The sequence below is a fragment of the Phytophthora infestans genome, genomic scaffold (genome assembly GCF_000142945.1).
Source record: "Phytophthora infestans T30-4 supercont1.13 genomic scaffold, whole genome shotgun sequence".
NCBI classification, from domain to species: domain Eukaryota; phylum Oomycota; class Peronosporomycetes; order Peronosporales; family Peronosporaceae; genus Phytophthora; species Phytophthora infestans.
The window spans coordinates 1,489,378-1,514,975 of record NW_003303746.1 but is presented as its reverse complement, the minus strand read 5'-3'; the positions used below and the strand labels follow the sequence as shown (position 1 = coordinate 1,514,975).

Below are 25,598 nucleotides of genomic sequence, written 5' to 3'. Positions count from 1 at the left end.
TGACAAAATCAGACGGGGTTTTAAGCCAAGGTGTACAGCTGAAGCTATCGTTCTCCGGAACACAGCACCGGATTGCATTCTTTAATCTAGACCAAGTTACAGTGGTACAAGGACTAAGACCCCGTGGTACTCACGCGTATTGTGCGGGAAACAACACTCTTTTCTTTTTTTAAAGTTAATTGAGCTGTTTAAAAGGGCGGTTCTTCACTTGGAAAAATGAAGTTACCGGTATCGTGATTATTCAACCAAAAAAAATGAACCAACGGAATGCAAAACCAAGATTTGTTCGTCAATAATTAAAAGCGGGAAACACATGCGGAGTTGGGGTAACTGATATTTACGATTAGATTGGAGGTGGACCCAATCAGCGCTTGGCACCGTTTCGCGCTGTACTAGTCGAGTCTGTGTCCACTCCATGTGCCCCATCACATTGCTCAGCTAAAAGAACCCTTTCACTCATTCTCCATTTTGCAGCGTCAAGTGCACATTTCTCAGCTCGATAGCGCAATGGCGTGGCTGAAGGTGCTTTTCGCCTCTTTGGTCCTGGTTACGAACACACCTGCATCGACCAGTGTGATCGTCACCAAGAATGGTACACCTCGACCGACATTTGCCACACCTACTGTAGTACGACGATCTGGTTCCGGGTCGGCACCATTCGTTTCTGGCTCCGGATCCATTAAAGCTATCATCGAGGCGCTCTCATCCTCAGCTTCAGGCTCCACATCGGGGACGGGCGCCATATCATTCGCAGCAGTCTTTGACGCGTTTTCGACTTCAGGATCGGGATCATCGAGGTCTTCACGGCCATCAGCATCGTCGCTGATGGCTTCGGGTGAGGAGTCTAGAGTGACGGTGACGTCCAGCTCGTCGTCCAATTATTCAGCATTGATCACCTATGGCTCAGGCGCTTCGTATAAGCTCGCAACTCCGCTCACTGCTAAGAGTTCCGTTGTACCGACGTACCGAAATTGGGTAGGCCCCCCAGAACTGCAAGGTGACGCTGCCTGCTGGCGGGAGGCTCATATCATGGACAAATGTCCGTCCAACTACGACCGTCACGAGGCCACCAACACCTGCTGGGCGGAATGTCCGATCGAGTTCCCAGTGAGATGCGGCATTGAGTGTGTTCGTCAAAACGACGACTGTGGTCGTGAAATCTTCTACAAGGTCTCTTCACTTATCAATGTCGGTCTCAATGGAATCATGGACAACTGGTTCGGCAAGTTTTCTCTTATGGCCAAGAAGGTTCGAACCGCCGTGTATTGTTCCTGTATGATCCTTGGTTTGATCCGAGCCATGCTCCGATACATCCGCAGTGTCAAGAGCGCAGACCCTCAAGCTTCTCAGGACAAAATCCTAACTATGTTGTACCAATCAAACGCTGTGGTGGTGGAACTCCCCATCACTGTCAAGTTCTGCACGGGTGATAAGCCAACCAGAGCGTGGTGGGTGGCAGACCGAGTCATGGCTTCGACCCAGTATATTTTGACGCAAGTTCTTTCGCACGATGATGAGCTGATCACAAGCTGGAACCGGTTCAAAGCCTTCATTAAAGGCGCAAACTTCACAGCTCCACCGGAGATGATCACTAAAGGGGAGATCGGATACCTCACGGACGCTCTGAAGTCCAAATCGACTTGTGGCCACGACTTGCAAGGACTGGTCGATCGTACTTGGGCTACGATTGGGGAGCTTCGGGAACAGAATCCTGGTATTACTGAGGATCAACTGCGACTTGCAATTGAGGATACTGAGCTTGTGAAGACAGACATTGCCATGGTAACAAGTAATTGCATGGAGCTGCTCGTTGAACAATCCAACGATGTTACTGCGTACAGGACTCGTGACAAGATCCGAAAGACTTTCGGGGTGATCATCAACGACCTTATTACGAAGGGGAAAAGCAACAACGGCACGTCGTACAAGGCCAACGAGTACACCTACAAGGCACTAAACCAAGGCCTCAACTTTTGGGTTGTGACGGGCTTCGATATGACTGGTATTTCCAGTATGATCTCCGATTATTTCATGGCTATCTGCGGCCCCACACAGTTTATCGGAGAGGTGGACGATGGTACCCATCCGCATACACTTGGATTGAAGACCGTCCAGAAAGCTTTCCAGAGCAGTACCATGTCTTGGACGAAAAAGGGAGACGGTGAGGTGATCATCAACTTCAGCAGTTACGATACGAAAAATGTGACGGTAAACATCATGTCTGGGGGAGACAAGGTCGACGAAGTGGACGTCGCTGCAAGCGGAAAAGCCACGTGGAAATCGACTGTGAAGAAGCTGGGCGGCAAGACGCTGTATTTGGATCGATGGCGTCCAGGCTTCTTGGGTCTTCCGGGCACGGGAGGTGGTTCTTTGATGTTGTGGCTACCCCACGCTGCCGAAGGTGGTCATTTGGATCTGAATGTGAGGTTGAACGTGAGTTAGAACAGACGAGAGATATCCTAAGGGGGTCTCGTATTATAGAGATAGAGCTAGTTGTTAGAGTGAGAGTGAAATATTTTACGAGCAGCAATGAAGCTGCAAAATAGAAGAAATTGAATTACTGATTCGATTCGATGCTACTGTAAAAGTCGATACCTCTTTAATTAACGTTAGTATTCGTTTTAACTTGTTCTTCTGTTATAACTTGCCTTGAGGAACACCTCATCACGTATAATATATTGTGAGGGCTGCATGGAATTAGATCGAATTTGGCAATAACGAGCTTCAAATATAAGTGAGACAATAAATTTTAGTGACCCAAACTAACGCTCGCTGCTTCATCACGTTTCCTGTAGAGCAGTCGACAGGAAACCGGACACTCTGTTGATAAAAACTACTCGCTGAAGCGATAGATTTGAAGGGGAAAACGTTACTGTAAAACCTCCGGCAATCCTCGTGCATGCAAGTCACTACTACACGAGTCTAACAACGCGAGTATTTAGTCGGCAAGTCGAGTGATAAACAGCGTCGAGGTGTTTGCAAGCATGCACGTTACTGTAACCAACAATTCATCGTTGCTCTTCAGACGCGCAACTGTCATCGGGGACGCGATGCGGCCATCTTCCGCGAAATAGCCATACTGAATGCATTCGCCATTCTTGAGCAAGCTCACCTCTTTGTTATCTTCATCCTCCTCATCGTCATCATCCTCTTCACCGTCATCACTAAATCCATCTCTCTCGCTGTCTCTCTCGATCACTGCTGCGATGAGGTACACCCCGTCGCGACGAATTTTCAGCGTGCCATCGTCGCAGTTCTTGACAAGCTCGTCGGATCCATTTTCGATCCATTTTATTCTCTTGCTATCGTCAAACGTGCGTACAGCCTTGAACTCGGCCAAAGAAGTTGGTGTGGCCTTTACAACCTCGAGCTTATCCAGTTTCTCTTGTTGTTGGCGCAGTTTAGCCTCTAGGGTGTTGATCTTCTTAAGCTCCTCCTCGTGGTCGTACAACTGTGCCTCTAAAATGTCAATTCGCTCAACAGAAACCGGATCGAGTAGAAACTCGAATTTGGCTTCCCACGTCGCGTGCAACACACGAAGCTTTAGGATAAACCTTAGCTCAGCAACTCCATTTTCCCTCTCCGTTAACTCTCGCCGAGAGTTGTTATAATCATTTGGAGGACACGAAAGCGCTCCTTGAAAAAGCTTTTGAGAAACGCTGTGAGTACGTCAAGGGGGCTAGCAAAGCCAAGGAGAAAAGTTGAAAGCAGAGAGCAGGCATACCTGGAGATAGTCCTCAGTCGATGCGCCAATGAGCGCGTTGTCAGCCGTCACATAGACCTGCTTGTCCAAATCGCCCGTGTACCTTGAAGCAAGAGCGCACAAATTGTTATTTTGTCATGGAGCTGGCAATGGCGAGCTATCAATGTCCGTACCACTGCTTCTTGCTATTGCGGTTCTCCATCCAAATGCTCAGCTTGTTGTTCTTAAGCTCGATGGCGTAGCGATAAAGCCCAGACAAGAATGAAGTACACCCTTCAAACTTGCTATCTCTTGTGGGAACTTCTGTAGAACCATGAACTAGTTCAAATTCAATCAGCATGTCCTTGGTAGGGAACGACATCTTCTTTGTCGGTTTAAGGCAAAATCAGTTATGCAAACAAGAGCGGCCAACAAAGGACGCTGCTCTTTCCCGAGAACTTTACAATGAAAGATTGGTGATTACATCGAGTTATTCTGGTAATTTAACATGATTTTTTTTCTTAAGTCACAAACGTCAATTAGAACTCTGATTCCGAAGTGTAGCGGGGGTCTTCTATTTTCTTTTTGTCGCAGATCAGACGAATCGAAGCAAATTAAAAGAAAGTAAGGTCGAAAACCCCACATTTTGCTTTCGTCGTGGGCGGATCATGGGTAACTTAATCACCCAGCCCTTTCTCTCGTACGTTTAGTTTACTTTTTAGTAAAAAGTTTTTACAAACGACGAAAACAAAATACGGGGTTTTCGACCTTACTCTTTTCAATTTGCTTCGATTTTTCTGATCTGTGCTCATAGCGAAGGCTTGAATTTGTTTCGGTTTGTCTGGCAGAGGCAAAATAAAAGTGATCGCTCGGGAGGCACCGAGTCACTAACAGGGTAATGCAGTCACCTAGTCCTTTCTCTTATACATCGTTTCGTTTAGTTTACTTTTTACGAAGTATTCAACATCTCACGTCACAGAAAATCCATGAATCTGGCAAGACGTGTGCTACCGTTTGTGCCTATCAGTGACGCGGTGTCGCCCGAGCGATCACTTTTCATTTTGTCTCCGCCAGACAAATTGAATCAAGTCCTAGCCTTGTGATCCGTTAGGCATAAGGTTCAACGTCGTTGATGTTGCTGAAACCAGCGAGCCCCCCCCCCACCCCCTCAAAGCCTGTTGGTCTCTTTCTCCAACCCGAGATCGGAGCTGAAATGCTGTTTAAGACTTGATGGATATGGACAACGAGGACGTGTGGAGTAAGCGCTGTGGCCAGCCTGTCCAAAGTTCTGGTCGAGCTCATGTCGAGCGTGACGAGACACACATGTACACCAGATGCTCGAAGACCGAGTAACGAAGAGATATTAGGAAAGTAAAGTGGAATTAGCATTGGATCCCTTAGACACCGGCTCATTGCACTGTAATCACCTTGCAGAACCGTGTGTTTACCACGGAAAACATATGCGAGTGGTATAAGTTTCTATCACTCGAGGGGCCGTACCTTTAAGCGTCACCAAGCTCTCGTCCAAGTCGACCACACCCGGAATTCTCAAAGGGCATCCGTTCCTTGTATAGCGTCAATATGAAGCCGTTCCACGACCTACAAAGGAGATCAGTCTATCTACCGAGCCTAAGCGTAGGGGTAGATCGACTACCCCTTTAGTCTTCAGAGGGTGTCCTGAGACCACATTTAGGCTCTGCCGGTACTGTCGAAGAGGATCTTGGCTTCATCCTATTCACTTCAAGATTCAAAGATGGATTAGGTAGGCGCCAGCTCCCGTGTCAATTAGCAGATCAGTGGGGACACACCGGTTGAAAGCACTTCGACTCTTCTCACCGAGACAATCACTCTCTTTCCCTCCAGAAAAGCGTCAATCTCACCGTCACAAGTATCCGGCTCTTTGACAAATTCTCGCAAGCCCGGTTTTCTCTTGAGAACGGTAGGGGGGGGGGCAGAGATCAACTTAGTAGTCCGTTTTTTTGTCAGTGGAATTGTGCAGGTTTATCACCTCTGACCTGTTGGCGGAAGAGAAGTACAGTCAGATCGAATCTGTTTCAGGGAGGCATGCGGGACCGTTCCGCGCGATCTTTTCCCGCACTTGTGGCACGGCGTGCTCCTTCCCAATAGCTCCATTCGCACTCCCGCTACCTCCTTCCTCTAGGACTCCTCGATTTCCCTTACGATTCGAGCTCGAAGAGCCCCACTTTCCATTCTGACAAAGGAGCCTATCACTCGTTTTGCCCTTTTCACTAAGTCTTGCTTTCGTCAAGGAACGGTCTCCCCAGAGAGGAAGTGCTCTTAACTAGGGAAAGAAACGGTCTCCCCAGAGTGGAAGTGTTCTTAACTAGGAAAAGAAAGTCTGGTCGGGAGGGCACAGCAGAGCGCACGAAAGCGCTGGGATTTGATAGACCGGGGGTAGCAAGTGCAAGGAGAACGCATCGTTCGGGCTGGAGCGGAACGAGTTGTTAGCTTCGACGCTCGAGACGTTCAAGGTAGAAGAATGTAAGGGAATTTAGGGCATGGGGTTAATGGCCTTGTCGTGAAAGAGATCCGGCAATTTCGATTGGAATTGCTGTGCGAGGGTGTGCGAAGAGAGCTTGGAAAAGCGGTTGGAGTAGCCATGTTGAAGTTTTTGGTCGCAGTGATTGATCTGCGAAACGCTGTCGCTTGTGATGCGACCAGCTAGGTCAGCCTGGAACGCTTTCAGGTAAGTGATGGCACACGGCTAGTGCAGCGGGGCCGCCGTAACTTAAGCGTCAGAGGAAGTCGTTCGACTCAAATGGTCACTAATACTAAGTTCCTTAGGTAAAAGCCAATGCGTCCTACAAAATGTCCTAAACCGGACTATAGATTACTTGCAGACAAACAGAAAAAGTGACAAGTTTAGGACGTTACGACAAGTTTTAGGACAATCCTGTCGAAATTTATGTTTTCTAATAGGACAGTTATAGGACAATTCTGTCGAAATCTATTTGGCTTAATGGGACAACACCACTGTCCAAATAGGACACTCGACTGAGTACTATTAATGGGATATCCTCTAAAAGAATGTGTTTAGGCCTGACACTGTATTACGATTTCGCATTATCTGGCACGCGTCGAGTACAGTTTCGAGACGAAAGTAGCATAGCTGGCCGGAACTTGAAGGTCTTCCTGCGTTTCGAGGGTGAGGCGCATGGAAAATCATGCCAAATGAGGGCTTATAGGAGGACCGTTTGAACCCGCAGCGAAGCGGAGGGCTGCATTGGTCGGCGCGTAGCCCGGAGTAGTTCTACCAAAAAGGAAGTTACAATATAATCTGGACACTGCCAACGCGCGGGTGTCCAACCAATATTATGATTAACCATGTCTACATGTAGTACTCGTCCATCTGCCGTTTCTCTAAAACCTGTCGAGTACCCTCCGTGCTCCATAGTTCGAGTGAGATGGTCGTCCTCGGCAGCTTGTTTTGGTTTGGGTGGCTAAGGTGTGTTCTAAAGTTTGACGCAGCGCACATACTATTACGCACAACAGGTTTCGGGCAGGTTTTAGGACGTAATCTAAGTCAGTCTGTATGACAGGATAGATCATTTTTAGAACAGAACGCGAGTGAATAAAAAAGTTTAGGACAGCTTAGGACATTTGTAGGACGCACTATCCCACACCGTTCCTTATCCAAAGAAACTTACAGCCCACGACCAGGGCTCAGAGCTAATACCCTAACTTTTATGATTTAAAACCAGAGGTATTTTATTTACTATTATTGCGGCCAAGCTGCCTAGGGGTAAGTATATATGTATAACTAACTAGCATAGTTAGAGCTAATCAAATGTATAGCGTGCTGCTTTCAGCCAGCGTACTGAGAGACCTTGTTGACTCTCCAACTTATGTACTGATATTTAATAACTCTTCGGGTACTCCGTATCCCTGTGTGTTCAAAACCAAATAGCCCCGTTACAATCTCCCCCAATGCTCCAAGCGCATTGCGCATCTTGTTCTCAAGTGGTCTCAGACCTATGCATGCGCCCCGCGCCTACTTCAAGAGCCGCAAACCGCTTAGAGCTATGCTCTTGACTCACCCGAGTCGTTGACAACTGCTCAGCGGTTGAATACTCGCTTCACAAGCGATAGGTCGGTGGTTCGATCCCACCAGGGCGTCACCCTCTCGTTCCATGAACAATTGTCCTCTCTTAAGGGTAACACCCTTTTAGCTCAATGGTTGAGCGTTGGCTTTGAGAGCCACTGGTTGGTGGCCCGAACCCACCAGGGCACAGCCGTCTCGTTCCATGAGCTGTTGTTCTCTAGTGAACAAGCTTAAGAACAACACCCTTTTAGCTCAGTGGTCTAACGTTGGCTTTGGAAGCCACAGGTCGGTGGTTCGATTTCGCCCGGGCGCAGCACTCTTATACCATGCGTAGTCCGTTCTCGGATAGACGTACGGGTATTCCCCTTATATCTCAATGGTAGAGCTCCGGACTGGAAAGCTAAAGGCCAGAAGTTCGATCCCCATCTGGGAAACACTTTCGCTGTTATAGCGCATCCACATTTGGATCATGCTCATCGAGGCAAATTGTTTCAAAACAGCTATGCGTCTATCGGGACGCTTGTGCCTGAACCTTGTTCAGCACAACACGAAGCACCTGCTTCCTTCGGGACCACGTCCCCAACACCACGAGGCCTCTCAACCTCTTGCTCTCGCTGCGAGCACCGCTCATACGTACGAGCTGGCTGCTGTAGCCACCGGTCCGAGCCTGAGCTCAACTACTGACCTGTTCGCTTCCCACTCTAGTGGAAGGCGCCCAGCGCCTGGCGACGCTGTCGCACGCCATGGTGGCGCTTCGGCACAGGATGTGCCCGGTTGTAAGCGTCCACGACGTCAAGGCAATCTCGTCGGAGGCTAACCTTAAACCTCCTTGCGTTCTGTGAGGGAGGGTAATCCCTCCACTTCTCAAAGTACTGGGTACGACCCTGGCGTCTACGTCGCGCCACAATGCGTTCCACGATAGTAGCTCGCCATGCTCATTGAGCTGAGCGGGAGGAGGCCTTGTCTCAGCTGGGTTCTCGCGGGGAGAGTCAGCACTTGCCGGAACGGCGTCTCCGTCCATACGACGCCGGCGTCCACGACGCGAACGTTCACGTTTACCGCCTATCGGTCGATCTCGAAGAGATAATCCACCTTAAAGGATAGGTTACAGCCACCACTATTGACTCACAACCAGGTCTCGGACCTTGAGCGTACAGTCGCTCGGCTGGACGTTCAGCTTGCCTTGCTCCTGCATATCGAGCACTTCGCTCCGCGACCTGTGGCTCTGTCACATGCTGTTGATCAGCCATATGTGGATCCACCACTTGCTGTCGTTCAGCCTCCCGTGGCTCTACCACCTGCTGCCCTGTAGCTGCCCGTGTCCCAGCCACCGTTGGCGCTAGCGCCTCCGCGCCCACCTGAGCAGGGTCTTGATATGGCTTAATCAAGCCAACATAGAAGACCGGATGCGTGTGCATCTTCTTCGGAAGGTTGAGCGTATACGCTGGGTCCTTCCTGGCCACGACCTTGAACGGTCCTATGAGTCGGGGTCTCAACTTCGTCTTGAAGACTGCAGACACTGCATGAGCTGGTAGGGTTTTTGCGTTTAATAAAACTTGGTCACCGAACCCAAACCTCTCAGCGTTGCTTCTGCCCTTGGCATCGGCATGCTTCTTCTGCGTGTCTTGGCTTTCAGCCATAGCGTCGCGTTCTTGACGCATTACGCTAGTCTCAAAGAGACAACGTCATCGACTTGCTTGCGAACCGCAACATGGCTGACATCAGCTAGCCGCTCGGCTATCCCTCCCCCATCAAGCCCTGAGCCACTGCGTGGCGGCGTCAGTGGTACGCGAGGGTCACCAAGCCGATCACATAGAAGGGAATGTACTCTGTCGAGGCTGCACGGCATTATTTAATGCGAACTCAACGAGTGGGAGCATCTGGATCCAGCATTTTGGCGCCTTAGCGCATACGCTTCGGAGGGTATCCTCCACAACGCGATTCACGCGTTCGGTTTGACCATCGGTCGGCGGATAATCCGCTGTGGACATGTCCAAACGGATGCCGAGCACTCTGAAGAGGGACGTCCCGACCTTCGCGGTGAAGCGCGGGTCTCGATCCGAGACAATTGTCTCAGGCAAGCCACGTTGGCGAAAGACTCGGTCTAAAACAGCAAAGCTGTACTTTCACCCTCAATGGTGTCCGGGACTGCCGCTAAATGAGCCATCTTGCTCAATCGGTCTACAAAGATCACTATACCCGTGTTTCCCGCCTAATCCTTGGGAAGGCTAAACACAAAGTCCATACTCATGGACTGCCAGCATCCCTTGGGGACAGGCAAACATGCCAATGGCGCTGCCGTGCTCGGCGCGGACTTTGTCCGCTGACACGTCTCACACGTGCGTACATAGGTGCCGACCCACTTATACATCTTGGGCCACCAGTACATCGAGCTCACCGAGCCATAGGTCTTCTTCCGACCTAAGTGCCCGCCCACGGGCGTATCATGAACATCATAGAGGATTCGATACTTTAGATCCTCATCATGAGGAACGACTACACGATGGTTATCCTCAGAGTCGGTGCTGTAGTACAGCATGCCACCATCGAGCGAGTATCGATGCAGCCTCGCGCGTAAGCGCCCCGACAGTTCCTTGTCAGAGTTTTTAAACCCTTCGCTCCCAAGAGCCTGTAGCAGTGCTACGCATATGGCGTCCTGTGCATACGCTCCGCGTATCAAGTCAGGCACTGACGGCGTCACCGTCGTGACATGGGCTAACGCGTAGTCCGGCCTGCGCGAGAGCGCATCGGCCACTACATTAAGCCGCCCCGGCTTGTACTTCACCTCGAAGTTATATTTGGCAAAGAAGGAAAGCCATCTTGCCATTCTCTGAGAGAGATAAGGCAACTTTGTCGCAGTGCATAGCGACGCATGATCAGTAAAGATAAAAAAATCTTGGAGTGTAGCAGGTGTGCCCTGAATTTGACTAGCGCATGCTTCATTGCAAGTAGTTCTTTGTCATGAGCTGGATAGTTCTTCTCTGCAGCTTTGAGCTGGCAACACTCAAACGCAATCACGCGTTCACATCCTTCGGCGTCTAATTGTAGTAAAGCACAACCGATTGCAAAATCGAAGGCGTCACAGACGACGCTAAACGGACGATCTGGGTCCGGTAGCACAAGGATCGGAGCCTGGATGTGGCTCCCCTTTACAGCCTCAAAGGCTCCGTTGTGCTATACGTTCAAGCATCATGGTGCGTCCTTCTTAAGGACATCTGATAAAGGCCGAGCCTTCTCCGCCGCAGCTCGCGCTGTACTGGTGCAAGTAATTAGCTCAGTCTAGCTACTTGCGTACGTCGTTTTGGCTCTTGGGAACCGGCCAGTCCACGATGACTTGACTTTGGCAGGATCTGCCCGTAAGCTACGCTTCCCAAACAAGGACCCGAGGAAAGGTATCTCTTCCGCGCCAAAGACACACTTGTTCAAGATGGCATTCCACTTATTAATGCGCATGCACTCGAGCACCGCTCGCAAGTGGTCAATGTGGCTCTCCACGTCTGACTTGCCGTGCTCAGAACGACTATGCATAAATATGTCAAAGTACACGTGAGCGTACGCCCGGTGGGGCCCAAATATTTTGCGTCACAAGACGATTGAGCGTTGCAGGTGCGTTTGACAGCCCCTGGCAGCCACTCTCAGAGCATACCGCTCGAAGTACGCACCGCTGTCAGCGGAATTTCGCTCGCTCTCATGAGCAATTGGTAGAAACCATCGACCAAGTCGAGTGCGCTGTACAACGTACAGCCTATTATGTTGTTCTACAGAACGTCCAAGATGTTTGCGCCAGGATGATGGCCGTATGCAGCTTGTTAAAAGCATGAACAATGCGCAATTTGCCGTTCGGCTTTCTAACACAGAGCGTGGGTGTCGAGTGCGGAGACTTACTCCCACGCACCATCCCTGCCTCGTGCTTCGCACGGAAGAATGCGTCAATGACGTCACACTGCTCTCTTGGCAAAGGCCATTGCCTTGCAATGCCTTGCTACGCAGCATTTGGTTCCAGGAACCAATGAATCTCATGACACACGCTTCGATCCGGAGGCAGGCCCATCGCTGGGTCTTTCGGGACAGCGTCTCCGTATTTCTTCACGACCGGGTAGAAGGGATTCGAAGGATCTTTTAGGATCGTCGATCCGCTTCTTGCGCTCAGTGTCTTCTTAGTGTCCTCTAGGACCGTGTCGCCCACGACGGATGAGGAGTTCAACTCCTCCTCAGGTCCCAGCAGGACCACCTCGGCTAACTCGCCTGGGTTCAAGGCTTCGCCAAACTCGGCAATGGACATCTCGTCCAGCTCTAGCAGAGCATCTACAGCGAGCAGAGTGTGACGGCTGATGCCGCCTTCGACCTCCCCCGTCATTCCATTGACGAGTGTGTACAGCTGCTCTCAGAAACCACGTGGACCCTCACCCCCTCGTTACGTTGAGCACCTCGTCCGACGTCGAAGACGTCACAGACGCCCTGCGTCTTCTTCTTCTCTCCCTCCGCGACCGAGCTCGGCCGCGTGAGGGTGGTGTGGCGACATCTCCATCACCACCACCGGATGCAGCAACACCATCACCCCTCGAAGAAGAGACAGTGTCTCGCAAGACACTCGGCTGATAGCCAAGAGGTCCTTGACCTTCACACAGTGGGCTAGGTGTCACTTCATCTGCATCTCCTGGGCCGCGCCCACGATACCTCGACTCGCCGTCGACCGCGACCCTCGTGCCACGCAGCGGTAGGTCTTCGACCAGATCCGTACCACTCTGTGGATTACATTAGACAAGAGGAAGGAGCGACACTTCCTTCCCCTCCATCTTGCCCCCTTCATTGTTGAGGCGTTCCAGATGACGCGGTGGCGTTCCGAGTGGTCGCATTCTGCGTCAGGCTACGCAGTCGATGTAGGCTAGGGCACCTTGCCACCGTGTAACTCTTCTCACCGCAGAGAAATCACTTCATACGACGGCGGTCCCCGCTCCAATAGAATCCTTGGGGTCTGGACCAGTTGCACTCCATAGAGAAGTGACCCAGCTCGTCACACCGGTTGCATCGCCCTTGTCCTATCGGGCAGGTTTCGTGACCGCACCTCACTCATCCACAGCGACCACATACAACGTCTCCTTCCGTCGTACGGGTGTCAGGTCCGAGTCCGATCAGTAGCGGTCCCAGGTTCGACGGGAAAACGTAGGCGAAGCGTTCTAAGTCAACGAGGCGTTCCTAACCGGGGTTTGAACGCCTTGAACGGGGGGGGCAGTACTGATGTATCTTGCTGCAGCTCAGCACTCTGTAGCTGCTTATGCATAGACTGGCTCATTAGCTGTAGCTGCTGTAACATCTGCGACTTCGTCGAATTCGCGTTTTTTGGTCGGGTCACTGGCTTTCCATCGTCCGCGAACTCGTCCGCATCCTCGATCGGCATGTGCAGATTCTTGAAGATTGGCCGGTCACAGGCCTCTCTGATCGTCGCGACCATATTGCCATTCAACACCGCCTTCTTCTCCTTGTTACGCAGGCCGTCCAGAAAGAACTCGTACCGCATGCGAGGCTCATGGTAGCTCAGGGCCTCGCACATGGTCGAGATACAATGACCACACTCTTCAGCCGACTCACCACGACCTCGTTTGGCGTTTTTGAGGCGGCTTTCGAGCTGGGCAGGAGTTTGGCAGATAAATCGGTTATGGAACTTTACTCGAAGGGTCTCGAAACTGTCGCTCCTTGAGTTATACCACCACGCCCGACCCACGTTACCACTGAGGCACTGCTCAAACGCCGTCAATCGCATCTGGCTGTCCATCCCATAGGTGTATCTCTCAAAGGCACGCTAGAAAGCAGCCGAACTCTCGTTCGTATCCGTTACCGAGTAAAATGGAACGATTACCTTTCCGGCGTTCCGCAACTCGTTCGGGATACCGACGTATGCAACGGCTCGACGAGGGTAATCTGCGCGTTCCAAACCGCTCTTGCGTCGATATTCAGCACTTTGAGTTCCGGCACTTCCTCCAAGACCTTGGTTCCTCATGTACGTCGGTGAGGTTCCTCCGGCCGCTAGAGGTATCCCTATCGTAGGCAGACCCGGATACCCATGGGTCGGTGCTATGGGAGCTGCATGCCAGGTGGGTAGCGTTCCACCCTGACTTCACCCAGCAGTAAGCTGGGTCATTGACCGGTACTGAGAATAGAGCTCGTTCGTCCTGGGCGCTCCACCTACCAGCCCATTCCCGAAAGAACTGAGTTCCTTTGGATGTACGCGGGAACGGGCCCGAGCGGCATTCCTACCGACATTGACGTATTAGCTGGCATCGAGGCTCTAGGAATCGGAGGCCTATGGAACTCAATTCGATGAGCACTCGAAAGTTGTTCCAACTCCGCGCGTTCCAATCTGGCCGACCCAGGTGTGTAGGCACCACTCCGCGTTCGGCCTCACGATGGCCCAGCAGTTGGTCATTGACCTGACCTGCGCTGCCCAGTGGATAACGCGCCGCACCACGTACGCCCTCAGGGCAAACAGCAACCTCGTTGCTAACAATTTGTGACATTCCAATGTACAGGACCGGCGCCTCGGCCTCGTGCTCGCGCCAAAAGCGCTTCCGCTTCCTAGCAGAGGTGGCTTCATGATTCACCAAAGCTCCACTAGAAGCAGGATGAGATTTATAATACAGCTCCGACCATGTCAATAACCTCTGCGTGGAATTCAGCGTCGACGCCAGGCTAGAAAAGGGAAGCGGCGAAGCAGGTCACTGCAAAATGTGCTGACGTGTTAAAAGGCCCAGCATCGGGTTGTTAAGCAAGAGAGAGGCATAGAGGGCCGTTTGCACCAATTATTCACAAAGGTCACCAGCTAGCTCAAGCTACCGATATTTAATAGGGAGGAATCCAATAATAGTTAGAACCACAGCTGCACTAATTTTATGAGGCGATTCGTGTAAGGACGACGAAGGAAGCATATATTCTGCAGCGATTACTTTACGATGCACTGGACCGTTCTGACTAGAGTTCAGCGAGCGCTATAAAGGTAATTATCAGTCATCTGTGATACGCAGCTAAACCAGTTGTTGAAGAAATTAAACGCTCTGGATACATCGGCCGCTCAAACACAGACACCTTCAAACTCGTCTTTTTGGACAGATTTAAAAAGCAGGATAACATAGTCCGAGTTCTTGACGCAGGCATGTATTAATGAGCATACGGCACAAGTCGAGGGTCACCTGAAACCCAATGCCCGTACGTACACTGATCAGCAAGTGTCTGATAGTGAAGCAAGCCTAAAGCAACCTAAATGAATCTGCACGACAAATGCGGTTTGATTTCTACCAGCAAACTACAAAGAGTGCTCGCCAGCTGCAGCTGCAGTTTCAAACAACTAAAATACGAAAAGTAAAAATGCGCATCGTGTTGAGAACAGAATTCAATTTAAGTTAACCAGCTCAGTGTCATCCAGGAGAAAGCCGGTATAAAAGTCTGTGAGCTACAAAACAAAGGTCAATGGATCGATGCCAAGTGCGAGGGCGCGAAGTCTTTGCTTAACTCGAACGTGGAGTGGCAAAGCGAGTTGATACGTGAACGCTTTCAGCAGAAAATGGGGCTTAGCACAAGCCCAGTATCTGTGCGAGATGAATGCTAAAATGAAGTGTACACTTCTAGTTATGAATGGGCAAATTGAAAACGCAGAGAGCAGCACAGCAGACTTACTTGCAAAATACGAACTACTCGAGAGCAGAATTGAGCTTGCCACACAGCAAACAAAACAAGAAGCCCACAAAAACCTGAGTTCAGTCAAGTTGAAAGGGTGTAATACAATGTTAATGGGTGCAGTGTTTCTATACACAACATCGTTTCAAGTCAGGTTAACGTCGCTCATCTTATCGACAAAAACGATAACACAATTCGTTTAAAAGTAATAATCCGGTAAAGTCAAGCGTACTGCTTACACTATTTTTTTTAAGTACGAGACGAACGAGCTACTCATTTTAGGAATCAAGGGTTAGACAGAAATACGACGCGTCAAACCCGGCGAAGACAGAATGCGTGAAAACGACGAAGCGAACCAGCCTTCGGCTACTAGGGGCACCTAAGTAGACGGTCGGTCCGTTGTGGCTAAACTGGAGCAGCAAGGTTTCGCTGCTCATGGATCCGATAAATTGAAGCATACACTAACAATAAATTTATAGCTCAACAAGAGGCGCTTTGCTCCAGCGACAGCTCGGATTTCGTAAGAAAGCACAAAGTTTGTGCGGAGGCGACGACATCTATGCTGTCGACGTGGTGAAAATAATGCGTGTGTTGTATACCAATTATGCTCCTTTTTCTAAGCTTAACGTTTTTACTACACCTGCGTCTGCAAATGACAGTGAGAACCCTAGCGAAGTACGTGGTGGGTGTGCTGTCGCTTCCGGTACGGGCGGTGATACTGCCATCTGCAACGCGCTCAGCGCATTGTTGGATCGTCTCGTGTCAGCTGCGTGTTTACACCATTGCCCGGCCAAGTTGAGAATAGTTTCTACCAAAACGATACTGTATTTTTCCGGTTTCCCAAAAATGTAGTTAGCAGCCAAAACTCAAGGTCCAAAGCGAGAATTATTTCATGCAAAGCGATCCAGCCGACGTGCAGCCAAAATTCGACGTGTTCGCGCGCGCGCAAAATCTTGGCGCGAAGCCTCGGCTCGAGGGCGCGCTCCAGGAGCTCACTTCTAATCCTGCCTTGTCCAGCAAAGATGCCCTCCCAAGCCTCCCTCCCCAAGCACTCCGCGGCCGAGAAACTTCGTGTCCTCGACGCCTGTCGCGCTGGAAGGACCGACTGGCTCACGGTAGCCAAGAACAACGGCATCTCCCGGGCCGTTGCGTACCGCATCGTTGACACCGGCCGTGTCAACAATCTCCCCCGTGGTGGCGCTCGTCTTAGCTCAATCAAGGTTACGCCGCTGGTGAAAGAGCAGTTGGAGGAGTACTTGAACGAGAACTGCACGTTCACCATGGAGACCATGCGCCGCATGCTCGCGCTGGACTTGGGCGTGGCCATCTCCACGTCGACGATCAGCCGTCACTTGCTGGGGATGCTGTACACGGTGAAGCAGACCCGCGTGGAGCCGACAACCTGCAACAGCATCACGAACAAGACGAAGCGTAAGGAGTTTGCGATCAAGTTGAAGCAGCACCAACGCCAAAGTAACTTCATTGTGTACTTCGATGAAACTAACTTTAATGTGTACTGTACGCGCGGCCGAGGGCGCGCGAAGAAGGGTGACCGAGCTACGGTTGTTCTGCCGCCGTCCAAGGGTGCGAACTTGCAAGTCCAGTGCGCTGTGAGCTTGGCCGTTGGTGTCGTTTTGCATCGCCTCGAAAGAGGTAGCATTCGGATGGAGCAGAGCGCGGACTTCATCGACGAGATATACGCGACGGTCAAAGCGGCCCAGTACTTCCGCGAGAACTACGCTGGGAAGACGATCGTTGTCGTCTTGGACAGCGCCCCCACCCATCGCCAGACGGAGAAGCGCGTGACGTCCCACGCCGACCTGGAGCTGCTGCGTCTAGCCCCCTACTCGCTGATGTGCAACCCCATTGAGGGTTGCTTCTCCGTCCTGAAGTCGCACATCAAGGACCACCTCGCCTTGGATCGCTCGGAAATTTGCGATCGCAGCGACATGACCGACGCCGACGGCAGCATCCTGACCGTGAAGGAGCGCACGATGCGCTTTCTGGAAAGGCTGTCCGCGGCAGCATCAAGTACATCACGCCCGCCATCGTCTCGAACATGGAGCTACACGCCCGCGACTCCGTGAACGCTGCCGAGAACATGGTCGACATGGTCTACGGAAAGTAGGCTGATAGTGCTAATTGAGCTTGGGACCCTCGGCTCTGTCTGTTCGCTTTGCATGAACTCAGTCTTGCTTTGGACCTTGATTTTTGGCTGCTAACTACATTTTTGGGAAACCGGAAAAAATACAGTATCGTTTTGGTTAAAACTATTGTCAACTTGGCCGGGCAATGGTGTAGTTGCTGAAGACGTCGCCCTCAAGACACAGGGCTGAATCACGCTTGGTGATAGCGTTGTTGAGGCGCTAATGTGGCATCGGTTTACGTTTGCTTTATTAACGTTGTGTTATGTTGTGGGATTAACGCAGCCAGACGGAGCAAAATAAGCGCGACGGCGCAGGTGGTAACCGTAAATATGTGCGCCATCAACGGCGGAGATTGGTGAAGATCCGGTACTTGGATCTGGTTCGGAGCGCAACCTTGCTGGTAGAGACGAGGGCGCGTACTGCGGATGTATTTTGTATGCTCATGGCTATCGTTGCTTCATTAACGTTGTGAGTCCTAAAAAGCACACTAGTTCCAGAGACGAAAGGAATAGCTGTGGGTGCGGTGACTCTGTAAGGATATATCCACTAACAAGCAGCGGAGGTCAGTATGCCTACGTCGACGTAGACGAAGAAGATAAAGAATGCAACGTCACCTGTCGAGATGATGGTGAATACTATGGCTAAAAATAACGTAGCCATTCAGCTAACGCTGATTTAAGTAATTGTCGCTTTCCATAACCTCTACCAATTGTAATTAAGGAGAATCATAGCAAAAGCGGGGATATGACGTCGAGGGCTGTGAGAGGCATGCCAAAGCGCGCTCGGACACGCAAACCGGTGAGCAAAGCGATAAAAGGGCTGGTGCTGCTCATTCATTCGCGTGTAGGCAGTTGTGCACCCACCCGCTCGATCAACGGTACTGTTTTTGTGTCGTAACCTTGACATATTTAGCTTAAACGCTACGTCTGGCAGTTCCTACCAAACGCAAGAGCAGCCCATCGATAATTGGTTCCACATTACAGTTGAAAAACAATGCTGCACCTGTACTCGCCCCACGAAGACAGCCGAAGTACTTACTTGTCTTGCAAATATGAGGCGATGAGTGAGATCTTCGAGGAAAACGACAAGGCAAGAGAGCAGCGCCGAAGAGCTGTCACTATATCTCCAATAAGAAAGAAGTATCGGCCACGCGAGCGCTACAGCAAGCCGAAGACCGAAGTTGCCGCGATGATTGCCGCTCACTAACGTGGATAACTACGCTGAGCCAGTTCCACGTAAAGGCTACGCTTGTTGGAACTCGTGGGGAGCTGATATTAAATAATTTGCCGTATGTAGGCCATCAAGTACTGCGTTCGCAAATTAAGTTGACGAGTACGTTCGCTACGTTTGCGCTCACTTACCCATATTGGGTATCTCGCGAGTGCTTTGTAAAAAAAAAGCGCACACACGACAGAAGCCCAGCTCTACAAAGCCTTATCGAACTTTAGGTGTAAGCACGGTAGGCAAGCGATAGATCCACGTACGACCGAAGGTCGACAAACATCCTTGCCACGAACGAACGGCACACTAGAACAAGCGAAAGGGTCGAGGGGTGACATAGGCTGGAGAGATTCAGGCGGATCGTGCCGAAAGATCTAGAGCCAAACAGGCCGGCGCATCTAGAACGAGCTGGAGATTGAGCGGGAAGGGGGGTCCGCAACGGCAGGAACGGAGCGAAGCGATGTAGAACGGACCGCAGAGGTAAGCGATAGGTGGAAGGAGAGAGGCAGCGAGGTGGTGTGAAAAGCTCATTTTCATGGAAACTCCGCAGTGATGTGATTATCAGTTGTAACGGCAACTGTGACTTGTAATCCCTGGAATAACGTTAGTCAAGTCCTGGTTGAACACGTGACGTGTACGCACGATATTAGATACCTTGCCTTTGTGCGCGTATGAGAGCACGGAGAAGACCGCAGAAATGTTTCTGAAGAGCCCTCTGCACCATAAAAGAAGTAGCTTATGTTGCTAGTCCAAAAATTGGGACTTCCGGAGTCAGTCATTTCCTGTGTCTGCTTAGCAGCCGCAGTATCTGCCGTGTCAAAGCTACTCTTTGAACATGGGGTTCTAGCTACCTCTCAATAAACTTCTACTCCCTCCGTCTGAAAATATAAGCGGGCTACCTATCTAAACCGTGTCCGAAAATATTAGCGACTCTCATACAAATTCTAATCATTAACGAATACCGTTGTATTTCGGCTACGCACCTGCTGCTGTTGCTGACAACCAGCTGACCCGAGTCAAAGCCGAATTACCGCGCTATCAGTAGCCTAATTCGATAGGCGATGGCAAATTTTACGTATCTACAAGTATTCAAGCCACCCAATTTAAACATGACGACCTAGCGAAGCCTTTTCAATATCCCATTCGGCATTACAAACTTTGGGTCGAGATATCTTCGCGACCACGTGGCCGATTTAATTCAAACGTCGACTGGAAAATTCACCGTAATCCGAATAGTAATTTAGGCCAATAAGCTACCAGTTACCTGTAAGCTGCACCGGTTAGTAAGCGTCTGCACCTGCAGCAAGAAACGCAGAGCGAAGTTGGTGGGAAAGGCAGCTTGTGATGCTGTTTGTATTTTGTGAAGTGAGCTCTAGCATTTTCTCTCTCTCTTTCTTCGTCTAGCTTAATTTCCATCATCATGTTTTCTCCCTACTTTCGTCACCTTTTCCAACTGCCTCAGTGACACACCCTAAACAACAAAGTCTTTTAGTCGGCTCGGCACTAACCGTGAGGACCAGTACATCACAACAGCCCCATCTACTGGTTGTCATCGCTGTGCCGGCCACCGGTGGACTCGAAGGTCTAGTTCGAAATCAAACTCATAGTGCTGCGGTGCTGTTCAAATTTTGCTCTTGGTAGTGGCTTTGTAAAAACATCAGCCACATTTTCAACGCCGGGTACTCGCTTCACATCGATCTGCTTCAACTCTATACGTTCACGCACGAAGTGATGACGAACATCAATGTGCTTTGTTCGACTGTGAAACCCAGGGTTTTCGCGAGCTTCTTCGCGCTTTCGTTGTCCACGAACACATCAGAGGGTTTCACTTGCTTCACTTTCAACTCATTCAACATCTGGTACAGATGCACAACCTCCTGCACTAGCCGACTTAGTGCCATATATTCAGCCTCCATCGTGTGCAAAATGCCACAGTCCTCTCCGTCTGACTGCACCACGAAATCGTACTACCACAAAACTGCGTCAAATATCCTGCAGCTCACTTGCGATCATCAACACGATTCGCAAAGTCAGCATCGGCAAAGGCCTGAAGGTGGTGCGTCAACTTTTGACTTTCCTGCACGCCACCAAGACACAATCCCCACTCAACTGTCTCCTTCAGGTACCGCAGTCCACGTTTCGCTGCACGCCAGTGTAGAATGCCTGGGGTCTCCAAGAACTGACTGCACTCACGAACCATAAATGCAAAATCTGGCCGTGTACCCAGCATTAAATACATCAAACTTCCAATGACCGCTCGATATGGCTTGGTCGTCATCAGCTCGCGTTCGTCATTAGCTGTAGGACACATTGACTTTGACAACTTTAAACTCACACCACTGGGAACTCTGCATCCATTACACTTGGCCATGTCAAACCGCTGCAATACTTTCTCAGCATACTTCTTTTGATTGATGAACATCGTTCTTTCTTGCCTGTTGCGTGTAATCTCCCAGCCAAGAATGTAATCCAAGTCTTTCATCACGAAGCGTCTGAAAAGCATATGCTTCATGACTTTCATCGTGGCCTTTGTCGGCGCAAACAGTATCAGGTCGTCAACGTAGATAGAGATGAGCACCAACCACCCGTCGACAACCTTCACTGCCACGCATGCCTCACACTTCATTAGCGTGTAGCCCTCGCTCTCTAGGAACTCCTTCAGCAATCTGAACCACACGCGAGGAGCCTGCTTCAAGCCGTAGAGGCTTTTCAGCAGAACGCACACAAAATTCTCTTTTCCTTTCACTTCATAGCCTCCGGGCTGCCCATGTAAACCGTCACGTCGACGCCTCCGTTCAGGAAGGTAGTGGTGACGTCCATCTGGTCTACCCCGTAGTCCCAAATGGCTGCCAGCGTGAGCAAGTTGCGCAAAGTTTCCAATCGCATCACAGGCGAGTAAACTTCAAAGAAATCAATACCATAAATCTGCATGAAGCCCTTGATGACGAGCCTTGCCTTAACCTGTCAATGTCTCCGTTTGCATGATACTTCACTTGAAATACCCAACGGTTGTTCAGGACCTTCATGTCCTTGGCTCTTCGCACCAGCTTCCAGGTGTCGTTCTTCAGCAAGGCCTCGTACTCGGCATCCATTGCATCTTTCCACTGCTTGGCGTCATCACTTTGCACGGCTTCCTTATAGCTAGTTGGCTCAAACATAGCACTAGCAGTAAGACAAACAAAGTTTTGCCACACATCCATTGCCCTCTCTTTCGCAATCTCTAACTGCATTTGAGCTCGAGCCTTCTTCCGCTCTGTTCCTGTGGCCACTGTCAGCCCACGAGTGTCATCAGCATTGGTTGACTCTTTATAGGCCAGATGCACACTGCCACTAAGCCATCGCGGAGGTTTGGATACTCGTCTACTCCGTGTTACCGGATAGGACTTGCTTTCTCCATCTACCAGCGCCTCTTGCTCCAGTGAACGTTGCTGTGTATGCGCTGCTATGCGCTCCACGTCACCATCCACGTGAGACTTTGGCAGTTTGGCCGTGGCATCCTCCTCTTGTCCCTCAGGACCACGCTCCACTAGCAGCCGGAGCCGGGCACCGCTCACTGCGACGAAACCTTACACGCTTTCGGGGTTTATCTGTCACCATCTCATGGAGTCGACCTCGCTTTCTGCTGCTCAAAGCAACATCACTCTAATTTTCATCACCCAACTCAGCCCCACCAGCTTGAGACTTTTCTGTATTTTCGTCGGTGGCCTCACCATCTCGACGTTTGTTCTCACAACGCTTTTTGGCTTCATCCTCTTCATGCATTTCATCTAGAATGGGCTCCAAATCCCGCACAGTGCTGTCGCTCCGACCAAAAAAAATTTCCCTGGACGCAGCACGTGTGACGGAATCTGCTGTGCCTGCCCCTGGATTCTCTTCATAGAAGACCGCGGTGTGACCTTGCGATTTTTACTTTCCTGGAAACGATATGTACGTTTCTCTCTGGAATAACCCACAAAGATTGCCTCTCGAGCTTTGGCATCCAACTTTCGTCGTTCCACTTTGTCAATGTATGTGAGAGCTGCACATCCAAACGGCCTCAACTTCGAATAGTAAGGAGTCTCACGATACCAATCAGTGTACGTAATCTCCAGGCCTTGCACAGAATTTGGCATCATATTCGCACAGTATGCTGCTGTCATACCAGTTTCCGCCCACATTGGCTGCGGTAGGTTGAAATGAGTCAGCAAGCATCTCATCCGCTAGGTTAGAGTCCGAATCATCCTCTCAGCAACCCCATTTTGTTCCGGCGTGTGTTTAATACTGGTCGTGCACTCCATTCCATACTGAGCACAATTTTGCTGCAGCTTGTCAAATTCTTTCGCATTGTCACTTCTCAAGCTTTTCATTCAAACATGCAGCTGGGTCTTAACGCGTTCGTAATATGCATCAAACTCCTCATAAATATTCGAGCGACGTTCGAGTAAGACTACAGTAACAAACCGACTTGCATCATCGACAATGACTGCAAAGTACTTTTTACCACCGTAAGCCGCCTCTGCATATTAACCCCACACATCAAGGTGAGCCATCTCGCCCACTAGCCATTCTCGATGCTGGACCGCTAGTGACTTGAAGGATTTTCGAGTCATTTTCCCCTATACGCAAGTTTCACGCTCAAAATTCCCAGGGGTACGAAGATCCACATTGCCCAGTCGCCATGCGTCATGCCGAAACAATGCGTTAAACACACTACGCCCTGGATGGCCTAGTCTAGTGTGCCACAAACAATGCGTTAAACACACTACGCCCTGGATGGCCTAGTCTAGTGTGTCACCTCATCAGTTTTCTTTTGGCAGAGCCATCATGGCCACGTTACTAGGACTTCCAGCTCCAGCCGATACAATTTTGTTTCGTCTACATGCGCCACTGTATTCCCATCTTGCAGCATACCATCAGCCCCCTCTGGTTCGTCAAAGTGCACTTTCACACGTTCCTTAATTGGTACATCATTATTTACTTGCCGTCGCACCGAGTATAGATTGCACTGCAACTCGGGCACATATCTTACTCCACGCAACGTTAATCTTTGCAATCCACTGCTTGTGCTCAACAGTTTCACAACTGTATCAATTCCTTCAACACTTAAGGTGTGATTACCTTTAACACGCACTCGTGCGCTGAACGGCGTGAAATCCACAAAGTCCGTCAACTGATTGGTCATGTGACTTGTAGCACCAGAGTCCATATACCATCGATCGTGAGCGAGGTCCGCAATCTGCCTTTTCAAGGTTATCACATGAAGCATTACGTAGGCCTCATCATCCGATTCATTATAGGTCCCTTTTCTTGCTGTCTTGCTGCGCTTTGACGGCGGGGCATTGCTCCTTGTCTCATTTGGCGGCCGCTTACCAAGATGAGAGCATTCGTACACTCGATGTCCCTTCTAGTTGCAGTGAAAGCACTCTGGACCACCGCCTTGTCCGTACGAGCCTCGTCCGCCAGCGCCTCGGCCTCTGCCGTAACCTTCTCCGCGGCCTCGACCACAACCTTCTCCACGGCCACGTCCGCGACCTTGGCACCATCAGCAAATAGCGTCTTCGCTTCATCAGTGTTGTCGGCTGCGACCTTGCGGTCTTGGCGGCGGTCGTACGCAGTCTCAAGGGTGTGCTCCAACTGCTCATAGTTCGGGGGTTCGTTTGGGTCAGTCGGCACGTGACAGGCCAAGAACGTCTCCATTACATTGTCGTAGTCACTAAGAGGCGAGCCAATGAGCAGAGCCGGCTTCTCGTAGTCGTCCAGTGGCTTCCCAAGCAGCCCCATCCTGTCCATCAGGTGTCGGATCTCGCCGAGATGGTCCGACATATTGCCCTTGGCGTCCAGCTGCAGCTTCCTCAACTTTGTCATTTCCGCAGCATACTTAAAGTAAGTCTTTCCAATGTACCGTTTTTCAAATGTTCAATCACTTTGTACGGGGTTGCCTCGTACTTGACCGTCTTCATTATCTTATCAGGCATGCCATCGTACATGATCTCTTTTGCTCCCCTACTCTCCTTCATGTACTTAGCATGATCATCCGTCTCCTCTCCTTTCGCCTCGTCATCAGTGAAGCTCGGTTCCGTGGGCTCTTTTTCGCAGTAGCTCCACAGGCCTTTGCGCTGGAGCTTCAAAGTAGTTCGCTCCAGCCACTTCGAAGTCCTGGCCATCAAAAGGTGGGTGTGCCTTCTTCTTGTCATCCGATCCGCCCTTCTTGTTGCTGTTTGTGATGCTCATCGTTCTTGTTACAGGTGACTAGTCGGACTCATAATCACTTGTAAACTGCACTGGTAAGTAAGCGTCTGTACCTGCAGCAAGAAACGCAGAGCACTCGAAGTTAGTGGGAAAGGCAGCTTGTGCTGCTGTTTGTATTTTGTGAAGTGAGCTCTAGCATTTTCTCTCTCTCTTTCTTCGTCTAGCTCAATTTCCATCATCATGTTTTCTCACTACTTTTCTCACCTTTTCCAACTGCCTCAGTGACACACCCTCTGTAACGGGGCTACATGGTGTGGAACACACAGGGTACGAAGTACCCGGAGAGTTAACAAACGCTCAGTGCATAAGTTAGAGAGTTAACAAGGTCTCTCAGTACGTTGGCTGAAAGCCACACGTTATGCATTTGATTAGGTTTAACTATGCTAGATAGTTAAAGAGATACATTTACCCCTAGGCGGCTTGGCCGCAATAATAGTAAATAAAATACTTCTGGTTTTGAAGCATAAAAGTTAAGGTATTAACTTTGAGCCCTGGTCTTGGGCTGTAAGTGTCCTTTGGATAAGGAACTTAATATTAGTGACTCTTTGAGTCGAACGTCCTCCTCTGACGCTAAAGCTACGGCAGTCCC

At 50.3% G+C, this 25,598-nt stretch overlaps 2 protein-coding genes and 1 pseudogene across 3 annotated transcripts; 2 read left to right on the top strand and 1 right to left on the bottom strand.

Moving 5' to 3' along the window:
- Nucleotides 1-1,029: 1,029 nt before the first annotated feature.
- Nucleotides 1,030-2,442, top strand: PITG_08372 (uncharacterized protein; the record flags this gene model as incomplete). Its single annotated transcript, XM_002903715.1, has 1 exon — nucleotides 1,030-2,442. One exon carries the CDS (start codon nucleotides 1,030-1,032, stop codon nucleotides 2,440-2,442), a length of 1,413 nt encoding a protein of 470 aa, XP_002903761.1.
- A 496-nt stretch (nucleotides 2,443-2,938) lies between these two features.
- Nucleotides 2,939-4,064, bottom strand: PITG_08371 (uncharacterized protein; the record flags this gene model as incomplete). The annotated part of the gene is made up of 3 exons (XM_002903714.1): nucleotides 2,939-3,541; nucleotides 3,725-3,806; nucleotides 3,877-4,064. The coding sequence occupies 3 exons, from the start codon at nucleotides 4,062-4,064 to the stop codon at nucleotides 2,939-2,941; spliced, it is 873 nt and encodes a 290-aa protein (XP_002903760.1).
- A 3,922-nt stretch (nucleotides 4,065-7,986) lies between these two features.
- Nucleotides 7,987-8,058, top strand: PITG_27007 (annotated as a pseudogene). Its single transcript has one exon. The product of its transcript is annotated as a tRNA-OTHER (tRNA).
- Nucleotides 8,059-25,598: the final 17,540 nt, after the last annotated feature.